Source organism: Ochotona curzoniae, unplaced genomic scaffold, assembly GCF_017591425.1.
Source record: "Ochotona curzoniae isolate NIBS_2020 unplaced genomic scaffold, NIBS_Ocur_1.0 contig_883, whole genome shotgun sequence".
NCBI lineage: Eukaryota > Metazoa > Chordata > Mammalia > Lagomorpha > Ochotonidae > Ochotona > Ochotona curzoniae.
The window spans coordinates 69,508,952-69,523,840 of record NW_024466599.1 but is presented as its reverse complement, the minus strand read 5'-3'; the positions used below and the strand labels follow the sequence as shown (position 1 = coordinate 69,523,840).

At 38.0% G+C, this 14,889-nt stretch overlaps 1 protein-coding gene across 3 annotated transcripts in view; it reads left to right on the top strand.

Annotated features, from left to right (window-relative positions):
- The window catches only part of MGAT4A (alpha-1,3-mannosyl-glycoprotein 4-beta-N-acetylglucosaminyltransferase A), a 123,054-nt gene that overhangs the window by 48,952 nt on the left and 59,213 nt on the right, over positions 1-14,889 (top strand). For 2 of the 3 annotated variants that reach the window (XM_040993771.1, XM_040993772.1), the window contains exons 3-4: positions 8,234-8,401; positions 9,542-9,682. In XM_040993771.1, the coding sequence (XP_040849705.1) occupies positions 8,234-8,401; positions 9,542-9,682 (309 nt within the window). The remainder of the gene's footprint in view (positions 1-8,233; positions 8,402-9,541; positions 9,683-14,889) is intronic. The other variant, XM_040993773.1, reaches the window with a different exon arrangement.

Here is a 14,889-nt window from a genome sequence, read left to right as displayed (position 1 = left end):
TGAGCCTTCTATGCCAATACTTGTATGTAATTTAGAAAGTAGATCCCAACCCTGATGTAAATCCTAGGTATACTACATAAGGCAGAAAGGTTACTCATTGTTCTTTACATTGCAAGTAAGTATATGTTAAATTGCCAGACATCTGAGATTTGTCCAACTCCTAAGAATGTAACTGATACTTTTTACTTTGTTTAGGCCAGAAATACAGTGCTTTAATAGAACATCTGTTCCAGTGTCAATAAGTGCTTTAAATCTTTTTAAAAAATTAATATCCAATGTTAATTGAGGGCAACCTTTCTGGATACAGGTCTCATAAAAAAAATATTTTTATTGGGGCTTACAAATACCCCCATTCACTGTTCATTGAGGGTGTTTCCCTTTCTATAAGGCAGTAAAAGCAGCTGTGCTACACACTGTCCAGAGAGCAATTGTACTTCTCTTTCAGTATGAGCCATGATTTTAATTTTCCCTTTAAAATCTTCATCTATAATCCCAGTAGCTACCCCAGCCCAGCTGTTACCATGCTGCTTCGGCCCAACGATAGTCTCACAGATCCAAAGGGTAACAGCCCATATTTTCCTATGGGAAGAGTTTCTGTTCCTTCCTCAGTTTTTTTTTTTTTTTAAGATTTATTTTCATTATTTTTTTATTGGAAAGGCAGATATACAGAGAGGAGAGACAGAGAGGAAGATCTTCCGTCCGATGATTCACTCCCCAAGTGAGTGCAACGGCCGATACTATGCCGATCCGAAGCCAGGAGCCTCTTCCAGGTCTCCCACGCGGGTGCAGGGTCCCAAAGCCTTGGGCCGTCCTCGACTGCCTTCCCGGGCCTCAGGCAGGGAGCTGGAAGGGAAGTGGGGCTGCCAGGATTAAAACCGGTGCCCACATGGGATCCCGGGCGTGCAAGGCGAGGACCCCAACCACTTGCGCCACCGCGCTGGGCCCCTTCCTCAGGTTTTAATGTCCTCCTTTTCCTTAGTGGTAGGTCTAATGCTGTGCTTGTTCTGGTGACATGCCATAGGACAGAAACAATTGGGTGTATTCCTGACTGCTGATTGGTTAGGCTTTCAGGAAAAGTCTCAATATTTTTTGAGGGAGGCCTTGAGTTAGCCCCCAGTTCCCATTTACCTGCAGGGTTGGCCAGTAATGTCAGATTAGGAATGGCACACTCGTTAATCCAGTGAAATCCTTTTTCACACACTGGACAAGGACCACTAGGTGCCGCTTTTGGTTTTGCTCAGGCTTCCCTTGTTCACCAGATTTCTGCATATTTCGTTTCTTACAGTCTTTGTGCATATGTCTCAATTTGCCACAGTTATAACATTTAAGTTGATTTTGCTTTCTGTGCTTGATGCAGCAGCTAGTAAATTAGCCTTATACCCTTCAAAACCAATAGCCATACATGTCCTCATATAATCAGCTAGTCTTCCTCTGGCTGGTTTAATTGTGTAGAAGGCTCATTGACAATCACAGTTAGTATTTTCATAATCTAAGATTTGTAACAGCAGATGCCAGACATCTGGCTGGGAAATAGCCTGCTGGAGCACCTTCTGTAAAAAGGAGACTAAGTCTGTGTAAGGTTCGTTAGGGCCCTGCACCATCTTCACAGAAGGATGATGAACCTTTCCTGCTTCCTCTATGCAGTCCCAGGCTCACATGCAACATTGTCGGACCTGATTAATAGTTTGGCGTCTTATATCAATTGTGCCTGAGCTCCTAGCCATTGTCCAGTCCCCACTAATGATTCCATGGTAATCGCAGCATTGTTTTCTTGGATTTTCTTAGCCTGCTGTTTGAATTTATCCTCCTAACATGCCTTAAACTGCATATACACTCCCGACTCCAGTACTGTTTTTAGTAGTAACTCTCAATCATAAGGGACCAATTTTTGAGCATGTGACAATGTATTTAACAAGCCCTGAGTATGAGTGGGATACATTCCATAGGTAGATGTGGCTTTCTTAGAATTTTTAAAGACATTGATATTCCATTTATTCCATTCGTAATTAATAATTCCAGTAGGATATTATGGGCAGGCTTGTCCAGCGGGGACTTGTGAAGTAGTTACAGGGTATGCATGCAGTGCCTGTCTTCATGCCAGGGGAGCCTGCAGAGGAGGTGGCAGTGGCAGCGGGAGTATGGGCCATGGAGCTGTAGGTGGCAGTTCCCTTTTCTCTTGTATGTCAACTTGCTTCATTTATCTAGCTGACTTGAGCTGTAGGCTCTGGTTCCTTTTTCTCTTGTATGTCAGTTTTACCCATTTTTCTAGCTTACTTTCATATCTCCTTTAGTAAACTTTTGTACTGCACTTTTAGTAATGACAATATCTGATAGAGCTGTAGGCTCTGGTTGCTTTCTTTCCCTCTCTCCCTCCCTCCCTCCCTCCCTCTCTTTCTTTTTCCTGTTCCTTCCTTCCCTTTTTTTTAACATTCTAGCTTTATTTACTTCTGTAGCTAACTCTTGTAAACTTTTATACTATACTTTACTAATCACAAAATCTGACTTCCCGTTTGAATCATCATCAGACTGTGGAATATCTGATTCCCTTTATGAATAATCATTAGAATCAGAATAATACAGAACTTGCAGAAGAGGCTTTCTACTCTACCACAGGGTTAGATACTCTTCTTTTTTCCTTTTTTCCCTATATTTGGTAGTTTCTTCTGTGGATTGATATATTCTCATCTCTTGTGGAGACTCTGGTCTATATTCCATGTTAGTGATGATCTCCTTAGATGTCTATAAGCCTATCATTGATATCAAAGAGCACAGAGTCCAGACTTTGGCAGCAATCACTTCTCTCTGCTGGGCCCATTTTGGTGCCTCAAAACCTTAGACCTTGTAGTTAGGCACACACTTCCCGGTAGGGTGAAATCAGTAGCAATGACGACCAACAGCATCAAATACGGTTTCAAAAGTGCTGTGGTGAACTTGAGCCCCACTCCTGTGACCAGTTCTTGTAGCAGGTGATATGCTGCTTTCAGAACTAGGAAAATTTCTCATTATGAAGTGCCTAAAGTTTGCTTACCTTGAAAGTTCCATTTTCTTTTCTTCAAATCCCTGTTTGTGGAGCCAGATGTCACAATAGAGTAAACAGAGAACAAAGAGACTGCTTTATGGAGAAATGATTTTCTTAATCTGCACTGTGGCCATCATCCACACTTGCAGGATGATGCAGTTTGTCTAAGAGTACACAGCCTTTTATGTCCCCAAAAGCCAGGGTATCAAAGATCTGCTTAATCATTGTTTTGGGTGAAATTAACAGTCTCTAGAATTGTTTTTCTTATGTTAATTAAAATTGAAAAAAAGCCAGAAAGGGGGATTAACAGTTTACCACGAAAAAAGGCAAAAAGAAGAGATAATATTGGGTTTAAGGCCTCCTCCTGTTAGGACTGGTGGGAGGCATGAAGGGTAGAGATGGCATGGGGACTTGCCTGCTCCAAGATGCATCACTGCACCAAGAGTTCCTGGCTTGTAATAAGCCTCCTTATCCACTGACATACTCAGCTCCTTCAGTGTTCTTTGTCCATTTCTTTTTTTTTTTTTTTAAAGATTTATTTTTTATTATTTTTTCATTGGAAAGGCGGATATACAGAGAGGAGAGACAGAGAGGAAGATCTTCCATCCGATGATTCACTCCCCAAGTGAGCGCAACGGGCCGATACTATGCCGGTCCGAAGCCAGGAGCCTCTTCCAGGTCTCCCACGTGGGTGCAGGTTCCCAAAGCTTTGGGCCGTCCTTGACTGCTTTCCCAGGCCACAGGCAGGGAGCTGGAAGGGAAGCGGGGCTGCCAGGATTAGAACCGGCGCCCATATGGGATCCTGGGCGTGCAAGGCGAGGACCTTTAACCACTTGCGCCACCGTGCCGGGCCCCTTTGTCCATTTCTTAACTGGATTGTGTTATTGTTAAATTTCCCGATCTCTTTATAGATCCTGGTTATCAACATTTTTTAAGATTTATTCATTTTTATGGAAAGGCAGATTTGCAGAGATGAAAAGACAGAAAGCTCTTCCATCCGCTGAACTGCTCATGGTATCTGTTGACTTTTCTAGGCTTTCATTTTCCTGAACCTCTTTCTGAGTCCTGTTATTTTTCATCTTTCAAAAAGTTTGTAAGTAGGAAATATCCAACAATTTAATATAGGTCTTTTTTTTTCTATTTTAAAATGATTATAAGAAGAATGAGACTTTTTTTTTCTTCTTGAGAACTGCTTTTCAAAGGTAAAACTTCCTGAAAAGTGCAGCTTGTCAATCTTGGAATCTCGTTTTTCCTCAATCCTAATTAAAATAAATAAATAAATGAACGAATTCAGTATAATTTTAAAGGATGGAGGTATGGACCAGATAGTTTCTCAACATTCTTCCCAGTATCAGAGTTATATTGTTTAATTCAATTATAAAATTGTAAAAATTAGGGAAATTAAAAGAAGTTTTAGTGCTTTTGTTTCCGACATGAACTAGTTTTTGTTAGTTTGTAGAATTCAGTAGTATCCTCTGCATGTTGTAGTTAATGGTTGAGCAAAAGGTTTATTTTCCCGTTTTTATCTATTATACATTGGGAATTACTTATTAGTGTGTTTTTCATCTTAGTCAGCTGTAGAACTTATTGTTGAGAATTTTGTGTACAAAGCTGTAATTTAAATTGGTGGGCCATTTAAAAATTGACATTGTCATCTAAAAGATGATCAGATATTAGAAGTTTCACTTGACTCAGAGGCTTACTGTTTCTACTTGATAATATATGATTGTGAGTTATTCCTTTGGAAGTTTTATGAGGCTCACAATCTTAAGTGTAAAAAGAGATTCTGGAGCTGACATGTTGGAGCAGGTAAAAACTGCTGCCTGTGATGCTGGTATCCCATACGGGTACCAGTTCATGTCCAAGAAACTGCATTTCCATTCTAACTTCCTGCTAGTAGTTCAGGAAAAGCAGAAGAAATGGCTTACATAGGAAACCCAGATGAAACTCCTGGCTTTGGATGGCTTAACCCTTTCATGGCCATTTGGGAAATGACCTAACAGATGGAAAATTTCTCTCTTCTCTCTTAGCTTCAAATAAATAATTTTTTAAAAATTCAATCTAAATAAAAACAAAACCAGTAACTTCAGTATGATGGTAGTGAAGAGTTTTCTCTCACAATTTCCTGTCACAAACCCCCAACCCCCAGATGCTGTTTAAAATGATCTAAGGAAAAATGTAAGTAAGAATTTTGCTGCTAATGTTGGAAATAGAGACTTGCTAAGCACATATCATTATTTAAAGGAATTTTTTTTATGTTAAAGTTCGAACTACACAATTGAAGGCCAATATGCTCCTTGTCACAGTGCAGGATAGGTTTGGGGGACTGGAGAAAATTACAGGGAAATTATAAAAATTCTGGAACGCTAGCTTCACTTTCTGTGTGGAGTTTGAATTTTCCCTGATGTAGTGGAACACTTTTTAATATAGAGGGGTGGAGTCAGCAACAAAGGACGGATGTGAGAAGATGGGAAATGACCCCTTCTGGAGCTTTTCCCTAGCTGGATTAGGGACTAAGAATAGCATCTGCACCAAAAAGAAAATACTTGTCACCTTATTCCATAGTCCATGGGCACAGTGGAACTTTTCTAATTAGTTTTTGAAAAGTTTGGCCAGTTCACTTTGAAGTGGGGCACTGTTTGGAATTGGGGTAAAGGTATCTTTCTGCTAGGCATGGTTATCTTGACTTGGTTGAAATTGGCCTCTGGGAGGGTAACTTACAATACCAAGAAAATGAATACATGTAGAGAGGTTGCTTTCAAACTCTAAACCCTCTGATCACTCAAGAGCTGTGGAAAGACTGAACCTGTATTAGTCATCTTCTTCTGCTTCCCTTTTAAAAACTTTATATTAAAAATACTGAGGTGAAGAAATGAAGAGTTGTATGTACACATGCCAAAATATGTACCTATTGTGAACATCTTGCCTTCATCATCTGCCTGTAAGTCTTTGCTTCCTGCCAGACCCATTGCAGAGATCATGTGCCTTTATCCCTAAATAATTTAGTGTTCATTTCCTAAAAATAAGGATGGTCTTTTGTGTCACTACAGTGCAAGTGTCAAATTCAGAAATTTGTCATAATTTATCTAGTCATTTTTTTAAAAATTTCAAGTAATATTCTGATAGCTTTTATTTTTTCCTGATCCAGGATCCAGTCCACAGCTGTGTCTGGATTTCAGTAACCAAGCTCCACTAGTCTTTACCGTGGGACATTTCCTCAGCTTTTGTGATGACCTTGACATTGTTGGAAGTATAAGTCATGTGCTTTATACATTGCTTCCCAATTGGGATATGTATGATGTTTCCTTGAGATTAGATTTAGGTGATGCAGCTTTGGCAGAACATTTCATTGGGAGGTGTCTTCTGTGCTTAACTTTAAGGGGGACATTATCATTATCCCATGATTACTGACCTGAGCTTGGATCACTTGATCAAGGTAATGTCTACCAGACTTCTCTGGAAAGATTGTTTTCCTTTTGTAAATTAATGAAGACTTTGTCAGAAGATATTTTGAGGTGATATAAATATCCTGTTCCTCTCCGGATTTTACCAGTTTTAGTATCCGTTTTTGAATTGTGTGTGCTAGTTTTAGCATCCGTTTCTGATTCTTGCCTAAATTAGTTATTTCCATAATGGTAGCAAAATGGTGATTTTCCAACAACAATCATTTTTTGTACATTTATTGACACTCTACTGTAAAAACTTTTCCCTCTTGATTTTTATATCTTTATTATTAGTATAGACTCATTATTTCCTACTTTGAGTTGTAGTTATCTGTATCTAATTTTGATGTTTAAAATTTCTGTTTTTGGCCAGTGGAATTAGTTGGATAGCCTCTTGTGCCCTGTTGACATATTCTATCATTGTATACTATGGATTCTCACTTGTAGACAAAGTTTTAAGTTCGTTTTAAAGTTCATTTCCAGGGGCTGGGTTGTGACATAATAAGTTAAGCTGCTACTTGTATAGCCAGTCTTCTGTATTAGGAGTGTTGGTTCAAATCTGGCTACTCTGCTTCTATATCGATTTCCTGCTGTGCAGCTGGGAAATTAGTAGTATATGGCCCAAGTACTTGGCCTCTGGTGACATAGGGGAGACTGGGATGAAATTTTTGGCTTCTGGCTATGGTCTAAGCCAGAACTGGCTACTTGGAGAATGAACAAGAAAATGGAAAACTTCATGTGCTCTGTTGCACTTTCAAGTAAATAAGTATTTTAAAAAATACTTTCTTTTAAAAGAGTTGTGATTTTTTTAAAGTGGCATATGGTTTTTGTTTTAATTTGTTTTTATTTGAAAGGCAGATTTTACAGAGGAGGAGGAGGAAGTAGAAAAGGAGAAGGAAAAGAGAAAAAATCTTTCATCTACTGGTTCACTGTGCAATAGTGAAAGCCACAATGGTGGGAGCTGAGTTGATCTGAAGCTAGGAACTTCCTCCAGGTCTCCCAAAAGGGTGCAGGGTCCCAAGGCTTTGGGCCGTCCTCCAATACTCTTCCAGACCATCAACAGGGAACTGGATGGGAAGTGGAGCAGCTGGAACATGAACTGGTGTGCATATGGGATCCCAGCAGATGCAGGTTGAGGATTTAGCTGCTAGGCTATCATGCTGGCCCTGGCATATGATAATTAAAAACCAACATTGAGGCATTGTCTAATTTTTAATGGAAGCTTCTGATGTTGTACACATGAAGAAGGAAACAACTGAATGTACAGTGCAGTCATGGTATTTCAGGTTTTTTTCCAAATACACATTTTAATATGAAGAATATTTTCCGTCTGCTGGTTTACTCCCCAAAATGACCCTTTCTGTTCTTTGTAGGCCTGATTGAAGCCTAATTCCCAGAACTCTCTCTGGGTCTAGTAGGGACTCAAGAACTTGAGTTCCCTCCTATGTTGGGGCTTCAGTAGGAAGTGAAGTCAAAGCAGAGAAGCTGAGACTTAACCAGCACTCCCATATGGGGTGTGAGTTTACCAAACAGGAACTAAACTCTACCCTGTATTATTATTATTTTTTTTTAGTGTGGTGTGCTTGAACCAATCTGCTCTATCTACAGTATTCTGGACCTGGCAGTCTATACTATTCTACTTGCAAAATAATAATTTTCTTCTGAAAAACTAACCTTTAAACAGTCCTCATCTTATGGTTGTATTTGGACTATTGTACTTTTTGCTGTTTTTGGTGGAAATACACTAACAACTTTTTGGTTTTGCTTCTAGAAAAATTGATTGCTTACCAACGAGAATTTCTTGCTTTGAAAGAACGCCTTCGAATTGCTGAACATAGAATTTCACAGCGCACCTCTGAATTAAATACCATTGTACAGCAGTTCAGGAATGTAGGAGCAGAAACAAATGGAAGTAAGGATACATTAAATAAGTTTTCAGGTACAAACTTTTTGTTGTTGTATAAAAAGTATTTTTAAATAACTGAAATAAATCTCAATTTCTGCAAAATAGTACATCAGTTATGCTGTTATCCCTTTTAGCAACAAAAATTACCGAAAACATTCTGTTCTGATAAATTATAAAATAACTGTTACTAATTGAGATATCTGATTTTAAGAGTAATAGTTAAGTTTTAGCTGTATATATTTCATTGATAATAATGAAGAACCTACATTTTTTAAAACATCTAAAATGAGGTTAGCTTTATATTTGTTTTGTGACTCACATGGACTTAAGATGGGCTCTGAGAAAGTCTTTAAACTATTAGATGCAATTGGTACACTTAAGAATGATTTGTAATAAAGAGTAATATGATTATATGATGGATATTTTTGGAAGCGTCTGACTTATTCCTTCCCTGAGGACTTCTGGTCAGAGTAAAATAGATGCCAGTTATTTTCCATTCCTCTGCTCTTCTTAATCTGATTGATAAATTAATGTATTTAATAATTATTTTTATGGGTTACAGTATGACTAGATATGAGGCTAGTATTTTGTAGCTAATAAGAAAGTCATTACTAATTTTGCTTTCTAAAGGATCATAATATAGTATCATTGGGTTAAATCATGCTATTTTATATTACATATATGTATATGTACTTTATACACACACATATTATAAATGCTAGTTTGGCAAGAATTTCAAGTAATATTTTTATGTCACCAAATTTTTATTTCATTAATATTATTAATGATTCATTGGTTTCTCTAATGGAACAAATTTGTAAGTTATCTGTAATACATATTCCCCATTTCTTCTGTTTAAATAACACTTAAAGTTTTTAGAAAAAATATATCTTTGAAATTCGTATAAAATAAAAATGCCTGAAGAAAAAAAGTTACTGGTGATCAAAGTGCTGTTTTGTTTTCTATAAATGGATATTCAGGCTTTCCTCAGTCTGTTTTCTCAGTGTCATAACTATGATACTTGAGTTGCAAACATGTCTTTTTCATTTTGAATGGAGAATTTCCCTCACCAAAGTGTGAAATTAGGAAAAAAATTCTTTAGTTATTACAATTTTTTATTCTCATTTTATAAAACAAGATGTTCCTGTAGTTGATTGAACTTCTGTATTACAGATAATACCATAAAACTGTTAAAAGAGTTAACAAGCAAAAAATCTCTTCAAGTGCCAAGTATTTATTATCATTTGCCTCATTTATTGAAAAATGAAGGAAGCCTTCAACCTGCTGTGCAGATTGGTAATGGAAGAACAGGAGGTATGTCTATTTTGTTTCTTAATGTTGTTATACCACCAGTCTTAATTGTATTGTGAATTTTATGTTGACTATTAGAAGTCTGGCAGTTTAAAGAATAACAGTACCCTTTATTTATGTAGAGTAGCTTTGGGCGCATAAATTCCATGTTGGAAGTGTTTACACATTTTCTTTCTAGACCAAAGTAATACCGCTTAAAAAAGTGTCATGAAAACTGTATTTCAGGCAGACGAATATTTAACCTTCCTGATTTTTTTGTTTTATAAATTGAGGGAGGGTGAGCATTTGCCATAATAATTAAACGGTTGCTTCTGATGCCCACATCCTGCATCAGAATGCATGGACTCTAGTCCTGGCTCTGCCTCTGCAGCATTCGTGGTAATGTACACCCTAAAGGAAGCAGTTGATGACTGCAGTACTTGCTTCCCTATTACCCATTTGGGAGACCTGGATTGAGTTGCTGGCCCAGCTCCAGCAGTTAATAGGCGTTTGGGGAGTAGAAGATTTGTTTTTCTCTTTCAAATATATTTTTTAAATAAAAAAAAAATGTAAGCCTGGTATTCTGTAAAATCCAAGACACTATTATGGATGTCAGCTTCCCCAGAATATTCAAAGGATTTTATAACTAAAAATATTAGGAAACACTGCCTAAGGATTTAGGAAGATTTTTTTTTTAAATAAAAATAAATTTGTATTAAAAGAGAGTGAAAGAAGGAGACAGAAAGAGAAATCTTCCAACTGGTTTACTCCTCAGACGACTGCAGCTGCCAGCGCTAGGCCAAGTTGAAGCTTCCATACAGGTTGAAGCTTCCATACTGATCTCCCAAATGGATAACCGGTTTGCAAACATTTGGTTCTCTTCTGCTGCTTTTCCAGGCGGTTGTGGGGAGCTGGATCAGAAGTGTAGCAGCTGGGCACATAGGCATTTCAGGCAGGAGAGTTACTAACTGTTCTGCGCCAAGCCAGGAAGGCAAATTTTTAAATCTGAATCTGAATATTTTTTGTTTTTTAGCTGTGTGTTTTTTCTACCTTTTAGAAATACTACCTGCTTAATACTGCTGTTAAGTACTAAAAAACTGAATGTAATTAAAAATACAACAGTAATTTAAAGGACTGAGAAAGAATGACTCACCCAATAGAACACTGACTTAGTGAACGTCACTTGAGTAAACAGATATGTCTTAGTCAAAGAACCAATTATGTAAATAAGTGTGTAATTGCAACTTTAATTAATGATATAAAGGAAATTTAGAGAATCTCCAAAAAAGGCATTTGACTTAATTAAGGAGTTTAGGGGAGTCTTAAAAACACTTGATCTAAGGCCAGTAGAATATGTGTGCAGTTTAGTGTGGAAGTAGAGATAGCATGGGAAAGACTGACACTAGAGTACACTAGAGTTGTAAATTGAGGCCAGATAACGTAGGCCTTCTTTGTGTTTGTTTTATTTTAATCCCAAGAGTGGTAAGAAGACACTGAGGAGTTTTGAACAGAGCAGATTTAAGATGACCCATAAGACTTCGATTTTTCAGAGATCACATTTGCTACAGGATGATTGAGGATGTGGGAAGAAGAGTAGATAAAAGTGAGCAGCAGCCTCAAAGTTTCCAGTGAAGTTTTAGAGATCTACTTGGAAAAGGATGAACTTGGACCAGGCAGCAGTAGGGAGGGATATAAGGAATACTGTGGATATAAAGGCTGTTTGGAAAATATGTAGGCACACAGGAAAAGATGTAGTGCTGTCAGAGGGCTGGACAAGAGTTAAGTCCTAGGTTTCTGAATTGAGAAGCAGCGTGATTGCTACTCACTGAGATAGGGGCAGCCTCTCAGTCTTACAACATTGATGTGTAAAAGAAGATATAACTTTGGGTATAATTTGGAGATGATTTTGAGATACTGCAGTGGGTGATGTCAAATAGGCAACTAAATGTTTAGATGTAGGGACCAAGGAAAATACTTGAGCTGGTTTAATTTTGAGTCATTATTTGCAAATATGTTGATGAGATGCCCTAGGGCCTATAGCTATGTCTCATTGGTCCTTTAGCAGTAATTTCCAGAGGGAAGCCAGGAAAGAAAGAATTGCCGATAGGCAGAAGAAATTGTCAGGAAATCTAAGGGGAAAAGTGAGTAATAAAGTCAAACCATAAGGAAACTTGGTACGTAACAAATATTTAACTAACAGTACACATTTAAAAAGGGATATGATTTAGTTATGACTGGAGGTAATTAAAGATTGAGACAAATTATGATTGTTCTTAAGTACTAGAATTTGAAAACCTCTTCAGGAAAGTGAAAGAGAGTAATAAATAGCTCTGTCAGTTTATAAATACTATGAAGAAGGGGTCTTACCTAGCTTATAACTGTGTTTCATATTGTCTAGTGTGCAGTAGGGATAATTGTACAATTTGATATTTGACTTAAAAATATTGGACATTTAATCATCGAAACAATGTATTTAATCCAGCCCTTTGGCTCTACTTCTGCTTGGTTCTCGGGTGTACTTGGCTCCTCCTAGAAGGATAGTATGAACACGCTGTTCCTGTTGCTGATATTCTCCTTCTGGACTCTAGCCCTTTGAAGCACTTACATTTCCTAGGTTGTAAGTAGTAGAATGTGATATCAAATAGAACAGATGGACATGTAATGCTGCTACTCATCAGCTCCAGAATCTCAATGAAACAAAAGTTACTTTGTTTTTGCTTGTGGTGCATGTCTGTTAGGGTTGGTGGGCTTTCTACTTCCTTGATTGATCAGAGATCCAGGATGCAGGGATCTACCTTGTCTTGCAGATTGCTGCTCTTCAGTCATGGGAGGAAACAAGAGGTGCAGTCGCAGTATGAGTTCACAAGATAGGGAGAACTGTTCTTTTCTGTGGTAATTTTGTAAATTATCACAGATACAGTTGCTTGAATTCTGTAGGTTTGACTAAAATTAGTACTTTCATTTTTAGTTTTGGAGTTGTTGAATGCCTTAAACTGAAGAATTATAATTTCAGTTCTAAAACAAAGCGTATTTGGGAAACCGTGCTTATTCTATAAGCATGCTGTCTGAACTTAACAGAAATCAAACAGGGAGGGGGAGGGAATAGGGAATTTGTATTATGACTTCATACCACTTTTGTTTGTGTACTCCTGACTCAGCAAGTATATTGCTGTTTCCATAAACAAAGTGCTTTAACTCTATGAGAGTTAATGTTTCCTTGGGAATGCCTCACAACACAGTTGTTGGACTTTTATTCTATATTCTAAGTATGTTAAAATTTAAATCCTGAAATAGATGAAAGCATATGGAAATTTGATTTCTGGGTAACTCAGCTTGTATTTTGGAACTTCAGAATAACACAATCAAATAGGAATTTTGGTTTGGAACCCACTCTGTAGAATGTGTTTTTGTGAGTGAGATACCCCATTTGCTTACTCAGCTCACCGTTAGTTCCTCATTTTTCCTCACTTATCCCCGTCTGCAGCATTGTTGGTAAGGATCCCTTAAATCTCATCATTCATCTTTCCTCTTCAGACATTCTAATTCAGCTAGTTAATATAGTGTTTTTCCCAAAAATGCTTTCTCCTTTAAAATAGTCTTTTTACTATGCCCAAAATATGGTAATCTCTTAAAATTACAGTTTGGATGATGTCATTTCCTTGCTTACAATCTCATAATAGCTTTCTTTTGCACTCAAAAGTAGTTATCTGCATGATATAACCCCTGTCTTGATCTGTTTTTCCTTAGATGCTTTCTGTTCTTGCTATTTGTGTGAAATTCACCCTCTTCCTCTTCTGAAATGACCTTTTCCATCTCTTTCTTATAGTGCTTACAAGCTCAGATGATATCAGAGAGACCTTCCATGAGCAATACCACTCTGCCGTTGCAATCCGCTTTACATTTTATTTGGAATAGTCCCTGTCATCTTCTATGATTTTATTTATCTTTTACCCTGCCTTCCTTTCTAGAGGGAAGAGTCTATAAGTGCAGAAACCTTATTTGTGCTACTGTTAATTTACCTGACACCTAAAATAATGTCTTGCATTAATAGGTGTTCAGTAGCCATCTACAGAATAAGTACAGCAAATTACTTCTTTTTTGAGTCCTTGACAACTCTTTATCCCTGAGAAGGAAGAGAGGAATGTAGCATGGGACCTTGGGACAGTCCCTTAATGCCTTGTAACCTGTAATCGGGGTGGTAGACTAGTTGATCCATGATCTGCAAGTGTCCTCACTTTATTATTATTTCGTTAATGAAGGATTTATTTATTAGAAAGGCAGGGTTACAAGGAAATATTCCTTCCACAGGTTCACGTCCTGAATGGCTGCAACAGCCAGACCTGGGTAAAGTTGAACCCAGGAGACTGGGATTCTGTCAGGTGCCCAAGCACTTATACCATCTTCTGCTTTCCCAGGCATGTTAATAGGAAGCTGGATTGGAAGAGGAGCAGCACTGACTCAAACCTTCATTCATATGGGAAGCTCTCATTGTAGCTGTGGTTTAACCCACCGAACCACAACAATGGCCTGTATCACTGTGTTTTAAAGTTACACTTTTTTAAAGATTTATTTATTTTTATTGGAATGTCAGATATACAGAGAGGAGGAGAGACAGAAAGGAAGATCTTCCATCCAAAGATTCACTCCCCAAGTGGCTGCAACAGCTGGATCTGAGCTGATCTGAAGCCAGGAGCCCAGAGCCTCTTCTGGGTCTCCAACGTGGGTGTAGGGTCCCAAGGCTTTGGGTAGAGAACCTGCCATTTCAACCATATCTTGTATAACATGTATCCCAGGGTACATGTTGGCAGGAAGCTTGAATCAAGAGTGAAACTGGGAATTGAACCCAAATGGGTTGCTGGCATCCAGACTAGCACTTTAGTCAGTATGTGAAGTGTACATACCCCCACTTTTAGCTTTAGACTTCTATGAATTACAAATACCTTACAGCATCTCTAATCAATTGTTAGCATAATTTTCTTAATACCTTTTTATTTTTATAGATTATTTTTTAAAATTTTGTTTTTGATGATATTTACATAATTAATCAGGGTGGGGAGGGTTGAGGATTAGGGGAAAGTTGATAAGACCTTTGTTTCTAAATTTTATTTTTCTTCTTCCTGTATCTGGGGGGAGAGGGAAGATGAGAAGCCACACCTAGCCTCGCAACCAACTCAGTACCCAGGAGTGGGGAACGGCCACTTGAAGTCATCCTATGATCCCCAATGTGGAGC